Source organism: Bos indicus x Bos taurus, chromosome 3 (assembly GCF_003369695.1).
Source record: "Bos indicus x Bos taurus breed Angus x Brahman F1 hybrid chromosome 3, Bos_hybrid_MaternalHap_v2.0, whole genome shotgun sequence".
NCBI lineage: Eukaryota > Metazoa > Chordata > Mammalia > Artiodactyla > Bovidae > Bos > Bos indicus x Bos taurus.
This window is the reverse complement of record NC_040078.1, coordinates 18,230,557-18,247,376: the sequence shown is the minus strand read 5'-3', so window position 1 is coordinate 18,247,376 and position 16,820 is coordinate 18,230,557. Positions and strand designations below refer to the sequence as shown.

General features: G+C 43.3%; 1 protein-coding gene across 1 annotated transcript; it reads left to right on the top strand.

Moving 5' to 3' along the window:
* Nucleotides 1–211: 211 nt before the first annotated feature.
* Nucleotides 212–880, top strand: CRCT1 (cysteine rich C-terminal 1). Its single transcript, XM_027538341.1, has one exon. The coding sequence runs from the start codon at nucleotides 220–222 to the stop codon at nucleotides 559–561; it is 342 nt and encodes a 113-aa protein (XP_027394142.1). The 5' UTR covers nucleotides 212–219; the 3' UTR covers nucleotides 562–880.
* Nucleotides 881–16,820: the final 15,940 nt, after the last annotated feature.

Here is a 16,820-nt window from a genome sequence, read left to right as displayed (position 1 = left end):
CACTGAAATACCTGTTTGGAGTTTTCCTTTGCTTTCCCTTTTTCTTGCTGTGTGTGTGTGTGTGTGTGTGTGTGTGTGTGTGTGTGTGTGTGTATGTGTTTTCCTTCCTGGCATTAGGCCAGGCTCACGTGCTCACAAAGTCACATCTCAAAAGCCCTGTTTGGAAAGACACAGAACTCGCATATGAAAAGCTACTTCTCTTTCAGGTTCTCCTTGACGATGTCCTCTCAGCAGAGCGCCAAAGGCTCTCCCAGGGGCTCTTCGCAGGGCCCCACCCCTTGTCCCGCCCCTTGCCCCGCCCCGGAGCCCGACACCTCCTCCTGCAGCTCTGGGTGCTGCGGCAACGGCTGCTGCGGCAACGGCTGCTGCGGCTCCAGCGGGGACTCCGGCTGCTGCGGCGACTGTGGCTGCGGCGACTGTGGCTGCGGCGGCTCCAGCTCCGTCGGTTGCTGCTGCTTCCCCAGGAGGCGCCGCCGGCAGGGTAGACGCGGCTGCGGCTGCTGCGGAGGCAGCAGCCAGAGGTCCCAGTACTCCAGCTCCTCCGGCTGCTGCGGATGCTGAGGCCACTCCCAAACCCTCGCGAGAGCTGCTCCCACCCCGCGCCTGTGCCCCTCCGTACCGCGCTCCCCTGCGAGGCGGGGCCTCAGAGTTTGCCTCCCCGCAAAGCTAACTGCTCTTGGATGTTCGGACACCCACTCTATCTGTATTCAGCCTCACAAAGCCCTCTGACCCACGTGTGCTTTTTCTCCTTGGGAACCTGAAAGCCGTGGGTGGACTTTACTGTCTGCAAGGGCCTGCACACAGTTGGCGCTCAATAAATGCTTACAGATTTGATTGTTGTTTGAAGACATGTCATAATAAAGCTTCTACCTCCTGAGAACACTCCCTTTGTTATTCTTTCGTTTGTGTATTTATCATCGTGTTCTGTTACTTCATCCTCTCCGCTCAGCTCTGGCTTGGCAGATTTGTAAATGGCGGGAAACTGAAATTCATGCCTGCATAAGAGTGGCTTTCTGGTACTTAATCTTGATAGCAGGAGTCACATATGGAGCCAGGCAGTGTTCTGAGGGCTTTATGGGACATGCATCATCTCACGGTGACTCAAAGAGGTAGGTGTTGTTAGCCCCATTTTACAGAAGAGAAACTGAGGTTAAGGAGCTGGTTGAAAGTCACTCAGCCAATGCAAGATGGACAAGCCAGGACTTATGCTCCTAACTGCTCTGCTTGGTCCTGGGAAGCCTTCCAGAGCCTTGCTCCATGGAGGTGCTCACTTGCCTATCCATCAGGCACAGGCAGCTGTGGGGCAAAGGTTTGGATATGCAGTTCTTAAGGGGCTTTGGAATCAGGTGAGCTGAGACTTAACTTTTGGTACAGAGGATCACTAGCCAACTGCTTTGCCAGGTGGCTGTTCCAGGAGACTGCGAATCTCCTCCTCCAAGCCTCAGTCATGCAGCTGAGGTCCAACAGGGAGCCATGGGTTTTCGGGACCCTGCAGGATGAAAAGTGCCGGGCATGGAAATGTGGGAATGTCGTTCTCTAGAGGTGATGGTTGTGATGGAGCCATCCTGAGTAGCTCCGAAACCCCATCCTGCAGGCACAGACCTCATTCAGTCATTTCAGGAAGAGGAAACACAACAGTGTCCTCTGTAGCAGTGTCTGCTGGGCTCACAAGGGACGAGGCGATAATAACGGTGTTAATAATAGTGACAATAGTTACCATCTGTTGGGCATGCACTCTGTTCTCATGCTTCCTTGGCCACAAGGTTAGTTGTGTTACATATATTATCTAATTTAAATCTTCACAATAATCTCAATATATAGACATGAAGTTCCCTATTTTTTAGGTGATGATGAAACTGGGGATCAGTTTCAGTGGCCAAAACTGCACAGCTAGTGAAAGTCCCAGGCCCCCAAATGGTGAGTGAGGGTGATGAGATTTGAGTTGGGGTCTGTCTGACTTCAAAGTCCATCTTCTCAGACTCAAGGTGTCATATTCTCCTGCTTTAGAAATCACCATCACACTCTGGCCTCTGCAGACACACCCAGCCTCTTAGAAAATTGAAGCTTGGCTTCTTGGCTGCTGCTCCATCCATGACCCAGTGACTGGTAAACTCTGTCACGGCATCCACCCGCCCAAGTTATTTGCTTAGAGGCAAGGTCAGAAATGCTTCACTGATTCATCCAGATTATTTAAAGTTGAGACTCAATGACCCCTGTCAGGGAGGCTCTGAAAGGCAGTCCCACTCTAGATGGGAGGGGCCCTGTTTCCATCTCTTAGACTCTGTAGTTTCCAGTGGGAGGTGATTTGTGGAAATTGTTTACAAACAAATGACATCACCCATGGACCTGACACTCCCACACCAGTGATGTGTGTTGAGGCAACAATCCCTGGAACTTGGTGGAGAGGTGAGGTGGGAAGGGAGAACTGCCTGACTCAGAACAGACAGATTGGAAAACCAACCTCAGGGTGGGAGGTTACCCTTAATCAGGAAGCTGAGGCATGAGTTTTGGGAAAGAAAGAGGGTGATTCACTGAGAGACATGTGAACCCAATGGGAGTACATGCCCTTGAACATGAGGCACAAAGATATGAATTAAATGGCTGGCTGTGAGATGGTGGTACTGCCAGGTTCAAGTGTCCCTGACCCCCAGCAGGCCAGTGCAGGGAGACTCTGATGAGAGAGGTTTGGGCATTCTAAGAATAGTTCTATTACAGAGACCCAGAAAGCTACTTTGGATGGGCTAGAGTTCTTTGCTCATGGCCGCGTAGCCTTTTCTGATTTCCAACAGCAGGTAAAGCTATATTAGTGCTGCAGGCATTCCCTTGGAGGTGGTGGCAGTCACCTCTGGGAATGCTGGACCTGAGGGGAATTGGCAACATGAAATTGTACTCAAAGCTTGTCACCCAAGTACACTGTAACAGGCAGAATCAGGTTTCTTATCATCTTTGGAGAATAAAGCTGAAAATTACCAGTAAGACAACGACAACATTGCTGAGAGTATTTTATTCATGAACTGGATCCAGTTCCTGCTTAATTTATGTTATTACAGTAATGAAAACAGCAACTTATATAGAACTTAGCAGTTTTTAAGGTGTTTTCACATATCTCTTTCATAGTCTATAAGACATATTATGTTCTATGTTCAACAGATTGGGGGAGGCTCTGAGAGTTTACCTGATACACTTGAGGTTATTCAGCCAAGAAGTGGCAGTCTCTGGACTAGGATTTGTACTGCTCTCCAAGAGAGCCAAAAGCCACTTCTTTTTAAAAAACAAAACAAAAGAAAACATAATTGGAGTATAAGTTACCATGTTCTGTTAGTCTTAGATGTACAGAAAAGTCAATCAGTTACATATACACACGCGTGTGTGCTAAGTCACTTCAGTCATGTCCTACTCTTTGTGACACAATGGATTGTAACCCATCAGGCTCCTTTGTCCAGGGGATTTTCCAGGCAAGAATACTGGAGTGGGTTGCCCTAGCCTTCTCTGGGGGATCTTCCTGACCAAGGAATTGAATCCACATCTCTTTAAGTCTTGGCATTGGGTTCATTACCACTAGTGCCACTTGGGAAGCCCATTCATATATCCACTCTTTTCTGGATTCTTTTCACATATAGGTCATTACAGAGTCTTGAGTAGAGTTCCCTGTGCCTTACAATAGGTCCTTACTAATTATCTATTTTGGAGAAGGCAATGGCACCCACTCCAGTACTCTTGCCTGGAAAATCCCATGGACGGAGGATCCTGGTAGGCTGCAGACCATGGGGTTGTGAACAGTCGGATACGACTGAGCGACTTCACTTTCACTTTTCCCTTTCATGCATTGGAGAAGGAAATGGCAACCCACTCCAGTGTTCTTGCCTGGAGAATCCCAGGGATGGGGGAGCCTGGTGGGCTGCCGTCTATGGGGTCGCACATGACTGAAGCGACTTAGCAGCAGCAGCAGCAGCAGCAGCAGTTATCTATTTTATATAGAGTAGTGTGCATATGTATTTCCTAGTTTCCCAATTTATTCCTACTAGCTGCGTAGCCCTGGTAACCATAGTTTGCTTTATGCAACTGAAGAGCCACATCTTAATCTGCACACTGGGATAGTTGAATGTTACTGTTGTTTAGTCGCTAAGTTGTGTCCAACTCTTTTTCAACCCCATGGAATAGAGCCTGCCAACCTCCTCTGTCCATGGGATTTCCCAGTCAAGAAGACTGAAGTGGGTTCCCATTTCCTTCTCCAGGGGATCGTCCTGACTCAGGGATTGAACCTATGTCTCCTGCATTGACAAATGAGTTCTTTACCACTGAGCCACCCTGGAATAATGGCACCCAAATAATTATTTAGAGACAATGTTTATTTACTGCTTATTTGTCATTTTATTTCTAGCATTTAAACTGTTCCAGGAACATATTAAAAGTTATAAGTAAATGGATGTTAATTAGTGTATCATGTGTAAAATATTGAATTAAACAATTCTAGGAGATGCACAAATATATGTCTTGACCACAAGGAGATTATAGTCTGACTTGAGAAACATGGTAAACAAATATACAAGATATGAATGATAATATCACATACAAGAAATAATGTCACAAACAGATATATATATATTATATACAAATACAGGAAAAATAAAAAACAGAACAGGACATAGATAAGCACTACAAGGGTTCAAATGAATTTAGATGAGAATTTTTTGTGTGTATTACGCTCAGTTGCTCTGTTGTGTCTGACTCTTTGCAACTCCATGGACTGTGGCCCACCAGGCTCCTTTATTCATGGAATTATACAGGCAAGAATACTTGAGTGGGTTGCCATTTCCTCTTCCAGGGGATCTTCCTGACCCAAGGATTGACTCTGGCTCTCCCACATCTCCTGCATTGACAGGTGGATTCTTTACCTGTGAGCCAGGGAAGCCTGTACACACACTATTGTGTGTATATATAAAATAGATAAATACAAGAACCTATTAACTAGTACAAGGAACTTGACTCAATATTTTGTAATAACCTGTAAGGGACAGGAATCTGAAAAAGAATAGACAGATATGTAAAAAAAAAATAAGTTGTGTAACTTCTCTGAAGCCTCAGTTTCTTCATTTGTAAAATTTAGCCTACTCTATATGGTTGCAAAAGAAATTAAATGACATCATGTGTGTAAATCCACTTAGCACAATGAGTACCCAATGAACTGTAGCTGTTATTATTGTACTTGGCTGCAATCACCGAAATGACAGAATGATCTCTGTTCATTTCCAAGGCAAACCAATCAATATCATGGTAATCCAAGTCTATGCCCTGACCAGTAATGCAGAAGAAGCTGAAGCTGAACGTTTCTATGAAGACCTACAAGACCTTTAGAACTAACACCCAAAAAAGATGTCCTTTTCATTATAGGGGACTGGAATGCAAAAGTAGGAAGTCAAGAAACACCTGGAGTAACAGGCAAATTTGGCCTTGGAGTACAAAATGAAGCAGGGCAAAGGCTAATAGAGTTTTGCCAAGAGAACACATTGGTCATAGCAAACGCCCTCTTCCAACAACACAAGAGAAGACTCTACACAAGGACATCACCAGATGGTCAACACTGAAATCAGAGTGATTATATTCTTTGCAGCCAAAGATGGAGAGGCTCTATACAGTCAGCAAAAACAAGATCAGGAGCTGACTGTGGCTCAGATCATGAACTCCTTATTGCCAAATTCAGACTGAAATTGAAGAAAGTAGGGAAAACCACTAGACCATTCAGGTATGACCTAAATCAAATCCTTTATGATTATGCAGTGGAAGTGAGAAATAGATTTAAGGGACTAGATCTGATAGAGTGCCTTATAAAATATGGATGGAGGTTCGTGACATTGTACAGGAGAAAGGGATCAAGACCATACTCAAGAAAAAGAAATGTAAAAAAGCAAAATAGCTGTCTGAGGAGTCCTTACAAAGAGCTGTGAAAAGAAGAGAAATGAAAAGCAAAGGAGAAAAGGAAAGATATACCCATTTGAATGCAGAGTTCCAAAGAATAGCAAAGAGAGATAAGAAAGCCTTCCTCAGAGATCAATGCAAAGAAATAGAGGAAAACAATAGAATGGGAAAGACTAGAGATCTCTTCAAGAAAATTAGAGATACCAAGGGAACATTTCATGCAAAGATAGGCTCAATAAAGGACAGAAATGGCATGGACCTAACAGAAGCAGAAGATATTAAGAAGAGGTGGCAGGAATACACAGAACTGTACAAAAAAAATGTTCACAACCCAGATAATCACGATGGTGTAATCACTCATCGAGAGCCAGACATCCTGGAATGTGAAGTCAAGTGGGCTTTAGGAAGCATCACTACGAACAAAGCTAGTGGAGGTGATGGAATTCCAGTTGAGCTATTTCAAATCCTGAAAGATGATGCTGTGAAAGTGCTGCACTCAATATGACAGCAAATTTGGAAAACTCAGCAGTGGCCACAGGACTAGAAAAGGTCAGTTTTCATTTCAATCCCAAAGAAAGGCAATGCCAAAGAATGTTCAAACTACCGCACAACTGCACTCATCTCACATGCTAGTAATGTAATGCTCAAAATTCTCCAAGCCGGGCTTCAGCAATACGTGAACCGTGAACTTCCTGAGGTTCAAGATGGTTTTAGAAAAGGCAGAGGAACCAGAGATCAAATTGCCAACATCCGCTGGATCATCGAAAAAGCAAGAGAGTTCCAGAAAAACATCTATTTCTGCTTTATTGACTATGCCAAAGCCTTTGACTGTGTGGATCACAATAAACTGTGGAAAATTCTGAAAGAGATGGGAATACCAGACCACCTGACCTGCCTCTTGAGAAACCTGTATGCAGGTCAGAAAGCAACAGTTAGAACTGGATACGGAACAACAGATTGGTTTCAAATAGGAAAAGGAGTACGTCAAGGCTGTATATTGTCACCCTGCTTATTGAACTTATATGCAGAGTATATCATGAGAAATGCTGGACTGGAAGAAGCACAAGCTGAAATCAAGATTGCTGGGACAAATGTCCGTAACCTCAGATATGCAGATGACACCACCCTTATGGCAGAAAGTGAAGAAGAACTAAAAAGCCTCTTGATGAAAGTGAAAGAGGAGAGTGAAAAAGTTGGCTTAAAGCTCAACATTCAGAAAACGAAGATCATGGCATCCAGTCCCATCAGTTCAGTTCAGTCGCTCAGTCATTTCCAACTCTTTGCGACCCCATGAATCTCAGCACACCAGGCCTCTCTGTCCATCACCAACTTCCGAAGTTCAGACTTACATCCATCGAGTCAGTGATGCCATCCAGCCATCTCATCCTCTGTCATCCCCTTCTCCTCCTGCCCCCAATCCCTCCCAGCATCAGAGTCTTTTCCAATGAGTAAACACTTCGCATGAGGTGGCCAAAGTACTGGAGTTTCAGCTTTAGCATCATTCCTTTCAAAGAAATCCCAGGGCTGATCTCTTTCAGAATGGACTGGTTGGATCTCCTTGCAGTCCAAGGGACTCTCAAGGGTTTTCTCCAACACCACAGTTCAAAAGCATCAATTCTTCAGCGCTCAGCTTTCTTCACAGTCCAACTCTCACACCCATACATGACCACAGGAAAAACCATAGCCTTGACTAGATGGACCTTTGTTGGCAAAGTAATGTCTCTGCTTTTGAATATGCTATCTAGGTTGGTCATAACTTTCCTTCCAAGGAGTAAGGGCCTTTTAATTTCATGGCTGCACTCACCATCTGCAGTGATTTTGGAGCCCAGAAAAATAAAGTCTGACACTGTTTCCACTGTTTCCCCATTTCCCATGAAGTGATGGGACCGGATGCCATGATCTTCGTTTTCTGAATGTTGAGCTTTAAGCCAACTTTTTCACTCTCCTCTTTCACTTTCATCAAGAGGCTTTTGAGTTCCTCTTCACTTTCTGCCATAAGGGTGGTGTCATCTGCATATCTGAGGTTATTGATATTTCTCCTGGCAATCTTGATTCCAGCTTGTGCTTCTTCCAGTCCAGCGTTTCTCATGATGTACTCTGCATATAAGTTCAATAAGCAGGGTGACAGTATACAGCCTTGATGTACTACTTTTCCTATTTGGAACCAGTCTGTTGTTCCATGTCCAGTTCTAACTGTTGCTTCCTGACCTGCATACAGGTTTCTCAAGAGGCAGGTCAGGTGGTCTGGTATTCCCATCTCTTTCAGAATTTTCCACAGTTTATTGTGATCCACACAGTCAAAGGCTTTGGCATAGTCAATAAAGCAGAAATAGATGTTTTTCTGGAACTCTCTTGCTTTTTCGATGATCCAGCGGATGTTGGCAATTTGATCTCTGGTTCCTCTGCCTTTTCTAAAACCATCTTGAACCTCAGGAAGTTCACGGTTCATGTATTGCTGAAGCCTGGCTTGGAGAATTTTGAGCATTACATTACTAGCATGTGAGATGAGTGCAGTTGTGCGGTAGTTTGAACATTCTTTGGCATTGCCTTTCTTTGGGATTGAAATGAAAACTGACCTTTTCTAGTCCTGTGGCCACTGCTGAGTTGTCCAAATTTGCTGTCATATTGAGTGCAGCACTTTCACAGCATCATCTTTCAGGATTTGAAATAGCTCAACTGGAATTCCATCACCTCCACTAGCTTTGTTCGTAGTGATGCTTCCTAAAGCCCACTTGACTTCACATTCCAGGATGTCTGGCTCTCGATGAGTGATTACACCATCGTGATTATCTGGGTCATGAAGATCTTTTTTGTACAGTTTTTCTGTGTATTCTTGCCACCTCTTCTTAATATCTTCTGCTTCTGTTAGGTCCATGCCATTTCTGTCCTTTATTGAGCCCATCTTTGCATGAAATATTCCCTTGGTATCTCTAATTTTCCTGAAGATACCAAGTCTTTCCCATTCTGTTATTTTCCTCTTTTTCTTTGCATTGATCTCTGAGGAAGCCTTTCTTATCTCTCTTTGCTATTCTTTGGAACTCTGCATTCTGATGCTTATAGCTTTCCTTTTCTCCTTTGCTTTTTGCTTTTCTTCTTTTCACAGCTATTTGTAAGGCCTCCCCAGACAGCCATTTTGCTTTTTTGCATTTCTTTTCCATGGGGATGGTCTTGATTCCTGTCTCCTGTACAATGTCACAAACCTCATTCCATAGTTCATCAGGCACTCTATCTATCAGATCTAGGCCCTTAAATCTATTTCTCACTTCCACTGTATCTTCACGGCAAATAGATGGGGAAACAGTGGAAACAGTGGCTGACTATTTTTTGGGGCTCCAAAATCACTGCAGATGGTGATTGCAGCCATGAAATTAAAAGACACTTATTCCTTGGAAGGAAAGTATGACCAACCTAGGCAACATATTAAAAATCAGAGACATTACTTTGTCAAAAAAGATCCGTCTAGTCAATGCTATGGTTTGTCCAGTGGTCATGTATAGATGTGAGAGTTGGACCATAAAGAAGGCTGAGTGCCAAAGTATTGATGCTTTTGAACTGTGGTGTTGGAGAAGACTCTTGAGAGTCCCTTGGACTGCAAGGAGATCCAACCAGTCCATTCTAAAGGAGAACAGTCCTGGGAGCTCCGAGGCTCCTCTGTCCATGAGATTCTCCAGGCAAGAATGCTGGAGTGGGTCGCCATGGTCTCCTCTTGGAAAGATAGAAGTTTGTCTTTGTACTCTCTGACATGACCTTAAGATTAACAGCTGCTGCTGCTGCTAAGTCGCTTCAGTCGTGTCTGACTCTGTGCGACCCCATAGACGGCAGCCCACTAGGCTCCCCCATCCCTGGGATTCTCCAGGCAAGAACACTGGAGTGGGTTGCCATTTCCTTCTCTAGTACATGAAAATGAAAAGTGAAAGTGAAGTCGCTCAGTCGTGTCTGACTGTTCGCGACCCCATGAACTGCAGCCCACCAGGCTCCTCCGTCCATGGGATTTTCCAGGCAAGATTAACTAGGCAGTGGTAACCAGGATGCTCTGGAGGAGGAAGTGAATGGAAGAAATGTGGCATAGCATTGTGAGAAGGCACAGTGGCCCAGGCTATAAATGAAGACCCTAATTCCATACGTGGCAGTGGATGAGAAAAGGAAATGGCAGATGTCAGAAGAATAGGGAGAGCTGGGCGATGCATTGGGACTACAGAAGAGGAGGCAACTGGGGCTCTCTCAGGCTTTGCGGCTGATGACTGGAAAATGATGATACCATTGACAAAACAGAGAAGTCAGGAGAAAACAGATGTGGGGAGGAAGAGGGTAAGTTCAGTCTAGGAGATATTGAGCTTGAGGTGCTAGCAGCAGATGGCCGTGAGGCAGGATGTGGGACTGAAACTCCAGAAACAGAATCCCTGAAACACATAGGAATAAGTTATGTAGAGATGAAAGTCAATTACTTGAGAATGAATGTGTTCCCATCTCTTCAGTGAAAGTTATTGAGAGAACAGACCTGGTTTGCACTGCAACAACCTCAGTATAAAGAATAGAGACTGGTCACAGAAGGCATCCAGTCAAAATGTGTTGGGTGAATAAATGAATGAATGGGTGAACAGAAAACCACGAGTTGAATAGAGGGAGAAACTGAACTCTTAGTGGGGAAGGTGAGTTCCAAATGAAGAGGGAAAAGAAGAATTAGAGAAACTATTTAGAGATTTTCACTAGACAATTCATAGGACTATACTGAGGTCTTCAGTTCAGTTCAGTTCAGTTCAGTCACTCAGTCATGTCTGACTCTTTGCAACCCCATGAATCGCAGCACACCAGGTCTCCCTGTCCATCACCAACTCCCGAAGTTCACTCAGACTCATGTACATCGAGTCAGTGATGCCATCCAGCCATCTCATCCTCTGTCGTCCCCTTCTCCTCCTGATCCCCATCCCTCCCAGCATCAGAGTCTTTGCCAATGAGTCAACTCTTCACATGAGGTGGCCAAAGTACTGGGGTTTCAGCTTTAGCATCATTCCTTCCAAGGAAATCCCAGGGCTGATCTTCAGAATTGAGGCCTTAGAGTCTAGAATTCCAAGGAAAGGAGAATCAGGACAGTGCAGAATTTCAGAAGCTAAAGTATTTCACCAAATCAGGTTAATTACACAAGACCTTTCCTCCTATTGCATGATCCATCTTGGACTCTTTAAGCCATAGAACAGTTATAGTAAGAGATTCCATCTGGAGGGATAGCAGTTTCATCTTAATTAACAGGAACTGGTTGAACAGGAAAACTGGCATTCATACTAAGTGAGGAAAACGTCCTCCCTAATGACACCGCAGAAGATCAGAATGATTTGGCCCTGATAAATCTGAAATATGTCGGTTTGCCTCAGGACATGTGATAGTCCACCTAGAAAAGCAAATATCTCCTCTGCAGACATTACATCAGAGCAAGAGCTATGGCTCCCAGTGTATCTCATTTAATGATGTATCTCATTCTTAAGAATGCATTAGATCTATTGCCAATAATGTAGCTATATCAGCTCTGCATGCTTGGAAACTTAGCTTGCAGTGCTTAAAAGTCCATTCTTCTATGGGTATGAAGTGTGATTACATGTACTGAAAGTCTGGAATTAACCTTCTCCCCCTATGCCTTCCCTCCATCCAGAGATTTTCTGTTCATTCATAACTTCAATCTTTCATTCATTAAAGGCTTATTAATCACTTACTATATGCTAGGTGTTAGTCACTCAGTCACATTTGATTCTTTGAGACTCCATGGACAGTTGTCTGCCAGGCTCCTCTGTCCATGGAATTCCCCAGACAAGACTACTTGAGTGGGTAGACATTTCCTTCTCCAGAGGATCTTCCTGACCCAGGGATCCAACCCAGATCTCCTGCATTGCATGCAGATTCTTTACCAGGTACTGTTAGTGATAAAGAACCCACTTGCCAATGCAGAACACAAGAGAGACGCAGGTTTGATCCCTGGGTCTAGAAGATCTCCTGGAAGAGGGCATGGCAACCAATTCTAGTATAGTTGCCTAGAGAATCTCATGGACAGAGGAGCCTTGGGGGCTACAGTCTATGGTGTCGCAAACAGTCGGACATGACTGAAATGACTTAGCATGCATGCGTAGGCTAGATACTGTCTGATACAAACAAGTAACTCTTCTCCAGTGGTTCAATGGTTCACACAGAAAGGGGACCAGTTATCTTGCTGAGGGGTTAGCAAAACCTACTGGTTAAACTTAGTCCTGAATGATGTATAGGAGTTGGCCAGGCTGAGAAGACAGAAAAAAAGATTTAAGTTAAAGTAAACAGCTTTTAGTGCAAAGGCTGGCAAGGTGAGTACATGTTTTGTAGCCAACAGTTTTGTAGCTCAGGGAAGCCAGGGCAGGTGTGATTATACAGCTGGTCATGGAATAGATAAGGCCTGGCCTTATGAAACTACCCATAGCTCCTGAAACTTTATCCTGGAGGCCTAGTGAACCATGATATTTTGAGACTCAGCAGGTCTCTCTTTCATGTTTTCAATCATGCTAAAGTTACCTTAGCTTAAAAAAAATGAGAACATTAACTTAATCTCCAGCTACCGTGCCCATCTATCTTTTTTTTCTCTTAGTGTCTTCTTCCAGTTTCAAAGAGTGCCATTCATTGTTTTATCTTTTATCAAATCTTCCTTAATCCTATTGAATAATGTTTATTCCACCAACCATTATGCTAGATGATCTCACTCCAGGGTCACCAAGTCATCATTCAAACTGTACATCCAATAGTCTTCTCTCAGTCCCTAAGACCTTAACTCTTTGTGCTCAATTGACCACTGTTGACCAGCTTCTATACCTCCCTTTGTGACACTGCCATTTCCTCAGTGTTGGGGCTTTTAAATAATTTCCACCCTGCTATTCTCTCTCTTAGCTCCACCTCCAAATCTGCACATTATATTCAGAACCTAATACCTATGGTTCAGCCCATAGCCATCTGATGTCTATTTTTATAGAGAAATCTCATTCATTTACTCAGTCTCACACTTTCCAGTTCAGTTGAGTTCAGTTCAGTCACTCAGTCATGTCCAACTCTTTGCAACCCCATGGACTGCAGCGTGCCAGGATTTCACATCCATCACCAACACTCGGAGCTTGCTCAGACTCATGTCCATTGAGTCCGTGGTGCCATCCAACCATCTCATCCTCTGTCGTCCCCTTCTCCTCATGCCTTCAATCTTTCCCAGCATAAGGGTCTTTTCTAATGAGTCAGTTCTTCACATCAGGTGGAGCTTCAGCTTCAGTCCTTCCAATGAATATTCAGGACTGACTTCCTTTAGGATTAACTGATTTGATGTCCTTGCTGTCCAAGGAACTCTCAAGAGTCTTCTCCAACATCACAGTTAAAAAGCACCAATTCTTTCATGCTCAGCTTTCTTCTTGGTCCAGCTTTCACATCCATACATGGCTACTGGAAAAATCATGGTTTTGTCTAGACAGACCTTTGTTGGTAAAGTAATGTCTCTACTTTTTAATATGCTTCCTAGGTTTGTCATACTTTTGTTGAGGGTCTAATAAGTACTAGGCTCTTGGTTAGGATTTCAGACAGAAAGACACAATCTGGGTGATTCCCTTATGTGAATGTCTCCAAAATCTGCATTTCCAGCTATGACATTTCCTGCAAATTACAGGTTGAAAGCGACTGATTCTCATGTAATACTTTCATTTGGATTATCTCAGACTCATGCATGTGTGCTAAGTCGCTTCAATAGTGTCCAATTCTTTGTGAGCCTCCTGGACCGCCAGTAGCCTGCCAGGCTCCTGTTTCTCTGGAATTCTCCAGGCAAGAATACTTGAGTGGATTGCAATGCCCTTCTCCAGGGGATCTTCCCAACCCAGGGATTGAACCCACATCTCTTAGGTCTTCTGCATTGACAGGCAGGTTATTTACCAGTGCCACAGGGATGCCCATGCTAAATATAACTACCTCTTAAATTACATTGTTGTTTTTGTTTCTGATTTTTCTACTTCAGATGGTGGGGCCACTGTTACCATCCACACTGAAAACTGCAGTGACAGCTTTGAGTCCTCCCTTTTTATTTTTATTTTTGTCATGCTGCCCAGCATGTGAGCTCTAGTTCCCTGACCAGGGATCAAACCTATGTCCCCTGCATTGGGAGCATGGAGTCTTAACCACTAGACCACCAGGGAAGTCCCCCCTTTTCCTTGCTTTTGTATCTGACCAGTCACCAAGCTAGATGGCTTCTTCCTCCCAAGTCGCTCTCCCTTTTGCCCTTTTCTTTTTACTCTATCACCATCATCTTTTAATCCTCAAGAAGAAATTGGGCAGGAGGTTAGGAAGTAAAGGATTTAGGAAAGGCATCTGCCATGTGGTGCCAGAGGGGGCTGAAGAATCTTAATCCTTGCCTACAAGGGAAAACGTGGAAACAACTAGCTGTAAAGGGGCTATCATAAGTCGAGACCATATCTGCTAGATAGCTCTTTATGCAGGCACACCTGAGAGCACAGTAACCCTAATTGTCCTCTTCCTGCCTTACCTTTTATTGTTGGCCAGTACTACATCATCATCTTCACACCCTCAAGTGAACCATCATCACTTCTAGTATTTTATACTGTCAATGCTTGTTTATTTTAATCCTCATTTTCACCTCCACCCCACCCAGTTGCTACGTCAAGTCATTCTTTCTTTCTGGACTCCATTTCCTTCTTCCTGAAGTAACTACTTTGCTAGTTGTTTTAGCTACTCACTGTGAGTGTCAAAACCAATTTTATCTAAAGATATTTTAATTTGTTCTTCATCCTTCAGTGATATTTTAGCTGGATATAGGATGCCAGCTTGGCAAATATTGTCTCAGTTTGCTTTCAAGATATTTTCCCCACTGTTTTCTGACACTAATGTTCGAGAAGAGTGCTGTCAGACAAAATTTTGCTTTTTTGGAGGTGATCTGTTTCATCTCTCTGATGCTCTTCACAACTTCCCCTTGAGATTTGTGTTTCTGAGGATTTGTGACTTTCATTAATTTTCAAAAAAGTTAAGACATCTCTTCAAATATTTCTCCTCACTTATTCTTTCTTTTATGGAACTCTTATTAGGAACATGTAGGACATTTATAAACTCTATTCCAAAAGCACTGCATTCTATATCATTTCAACATATCTATTCCAGTTCATGATTTCTCTTTGTAGATCTTCTTAATATATCATTTGCCACTTGTTAGTTTACTCCAATATTTATTCTCCCTTCCTTTCACATTAATTAAACTCCTACTTTTTAGTCAGGTTCATGGCTGTGCAGAGTAAATATCCCAGGCTCTCTTGCAGCTAAACATGACCATGTGACTCAGTTCTGGGCAACAAGGTGCTGGTGGAAGTACTGTCAGCATACTTTGTTAAAGGATAGACCCATGCCCTTTGCTCTTTTCCTACTTTATCTCTTCTTTTGTCTCTCTGCTTGGACTGTGTATTAATGACTGGAAGTACATGCTGAACCAAAAGAACAAGTGTCATCCCCTATGAGCTGTAAAGAGGAAGATGGAAGATGTATCAGTCCCAGATGGCTGTAGGACCATAATGCCAGTGCTGGTGGCCACACTCTGGAATTTTATGTGAGAAACAAAACTAATTTTAGGTGAGAAACTCATAACTTGTTAAACCACCATCTTTTTTATCTTCTGCATGTGTGTGTGCTAAGCTGCTTCAGTTGTGTCTAACTCTTTGTGACCCTATGGACTGTACTCTGCCAGCTTCCTTTGTCCATGGGATTCTCCAAGCAAGAATATTAGAGTGAGTTGCCATGACCTCCTCCAGAGGATCTTCCCAACACAGGGATTGAACTCAACTCTTCTATGTCTTCTGCATTGGCAGGCTAGTTCTTTACCACTAGCACCATGGGGAAGTCCTTTTTATCTTTTATTCTTAGCCAAATCTAATCACTGATTTTGAAAAATTATTTTTTAAAATCAAAGTATATTTGATTTAGAATGTTGTGTTAGTTTCTGGTGTACAACAAAATGATTCAGTTATACATATACACATATATATGTGTATATATATATATTCTTTTTTCATATTCTTTTCCATTTTGGTTTATTGTAAGATATTAAATACAGTTCCCTTGTGCTATACAGTAGGACCTTTTGTTTATATATTTTATTTATTGTTGTTCAGTTGCTCAGTTGTGTCTGACTCTTTGTGATCCCATGGACTGTAGCTTGCCAGGCTTCCGTGTCCTTCACTATCTCCCAGAATTTGCTCATGTCCATTGAGTCAAGCTGGTTTTAGAAAAGGCAGTGGAACCAGAGATCAAATTGCCAACATTCACTGGATGATCGAAAAGCAAGAGAGTTCCAGAAAAACATCTATTTCTGTTTTATTGACTATGCCAAAGCCTTTGACTGTGTGGATCACAATAAACTGTGGAAAATTCTGAAAGAGATGGGAAGACCAGACCACCTGACCTGTCTCTTGAGAAACCTCTATGCAGGTCAGGAAGCAACAGTTAGAACTAGACATGGAACAACAGATTGGTTTCAAATAGGAAAAGGAGTACGTCAAGGCTGTATATTTTCAGCTTATTTAACTTATATGCAGAGTACATCATGAGAAATGCTGGGCTGGAGGAAGCATAAGCTGGAATCAAGATTGCCTGGAGAAATATCAATAACCTCAGATCTGCAGATGACTCCACCCTTATGGCAGAAAGTGAAGAAGAACTAAAGAGCCGCTTGATGAAAGTGAAAGAGGAGAGTGAAAAAGTTGGCTTAAAGTTCAACATTCAGAAAACTAAGATCATGGCATCAGTCCTGTCACGTCATGGCAAATAGATGGGGAAACAGTGGAAACAGTGGCTGACTTTATTTTTTGGGGGCTCCAAAATCACTGTAGATGGTGATTGCAGCCATGAAAATAAAAGATGCTTAC

Coding starts and splice junctions, on each gene's coding strand:
- CRCT1 (XM_027538341.1), top strand. CDS start 220: ATGTCCTCTCAGCAGAGCGCCAAAGGCTCTCCCAGGGGCTCTTCGCAG.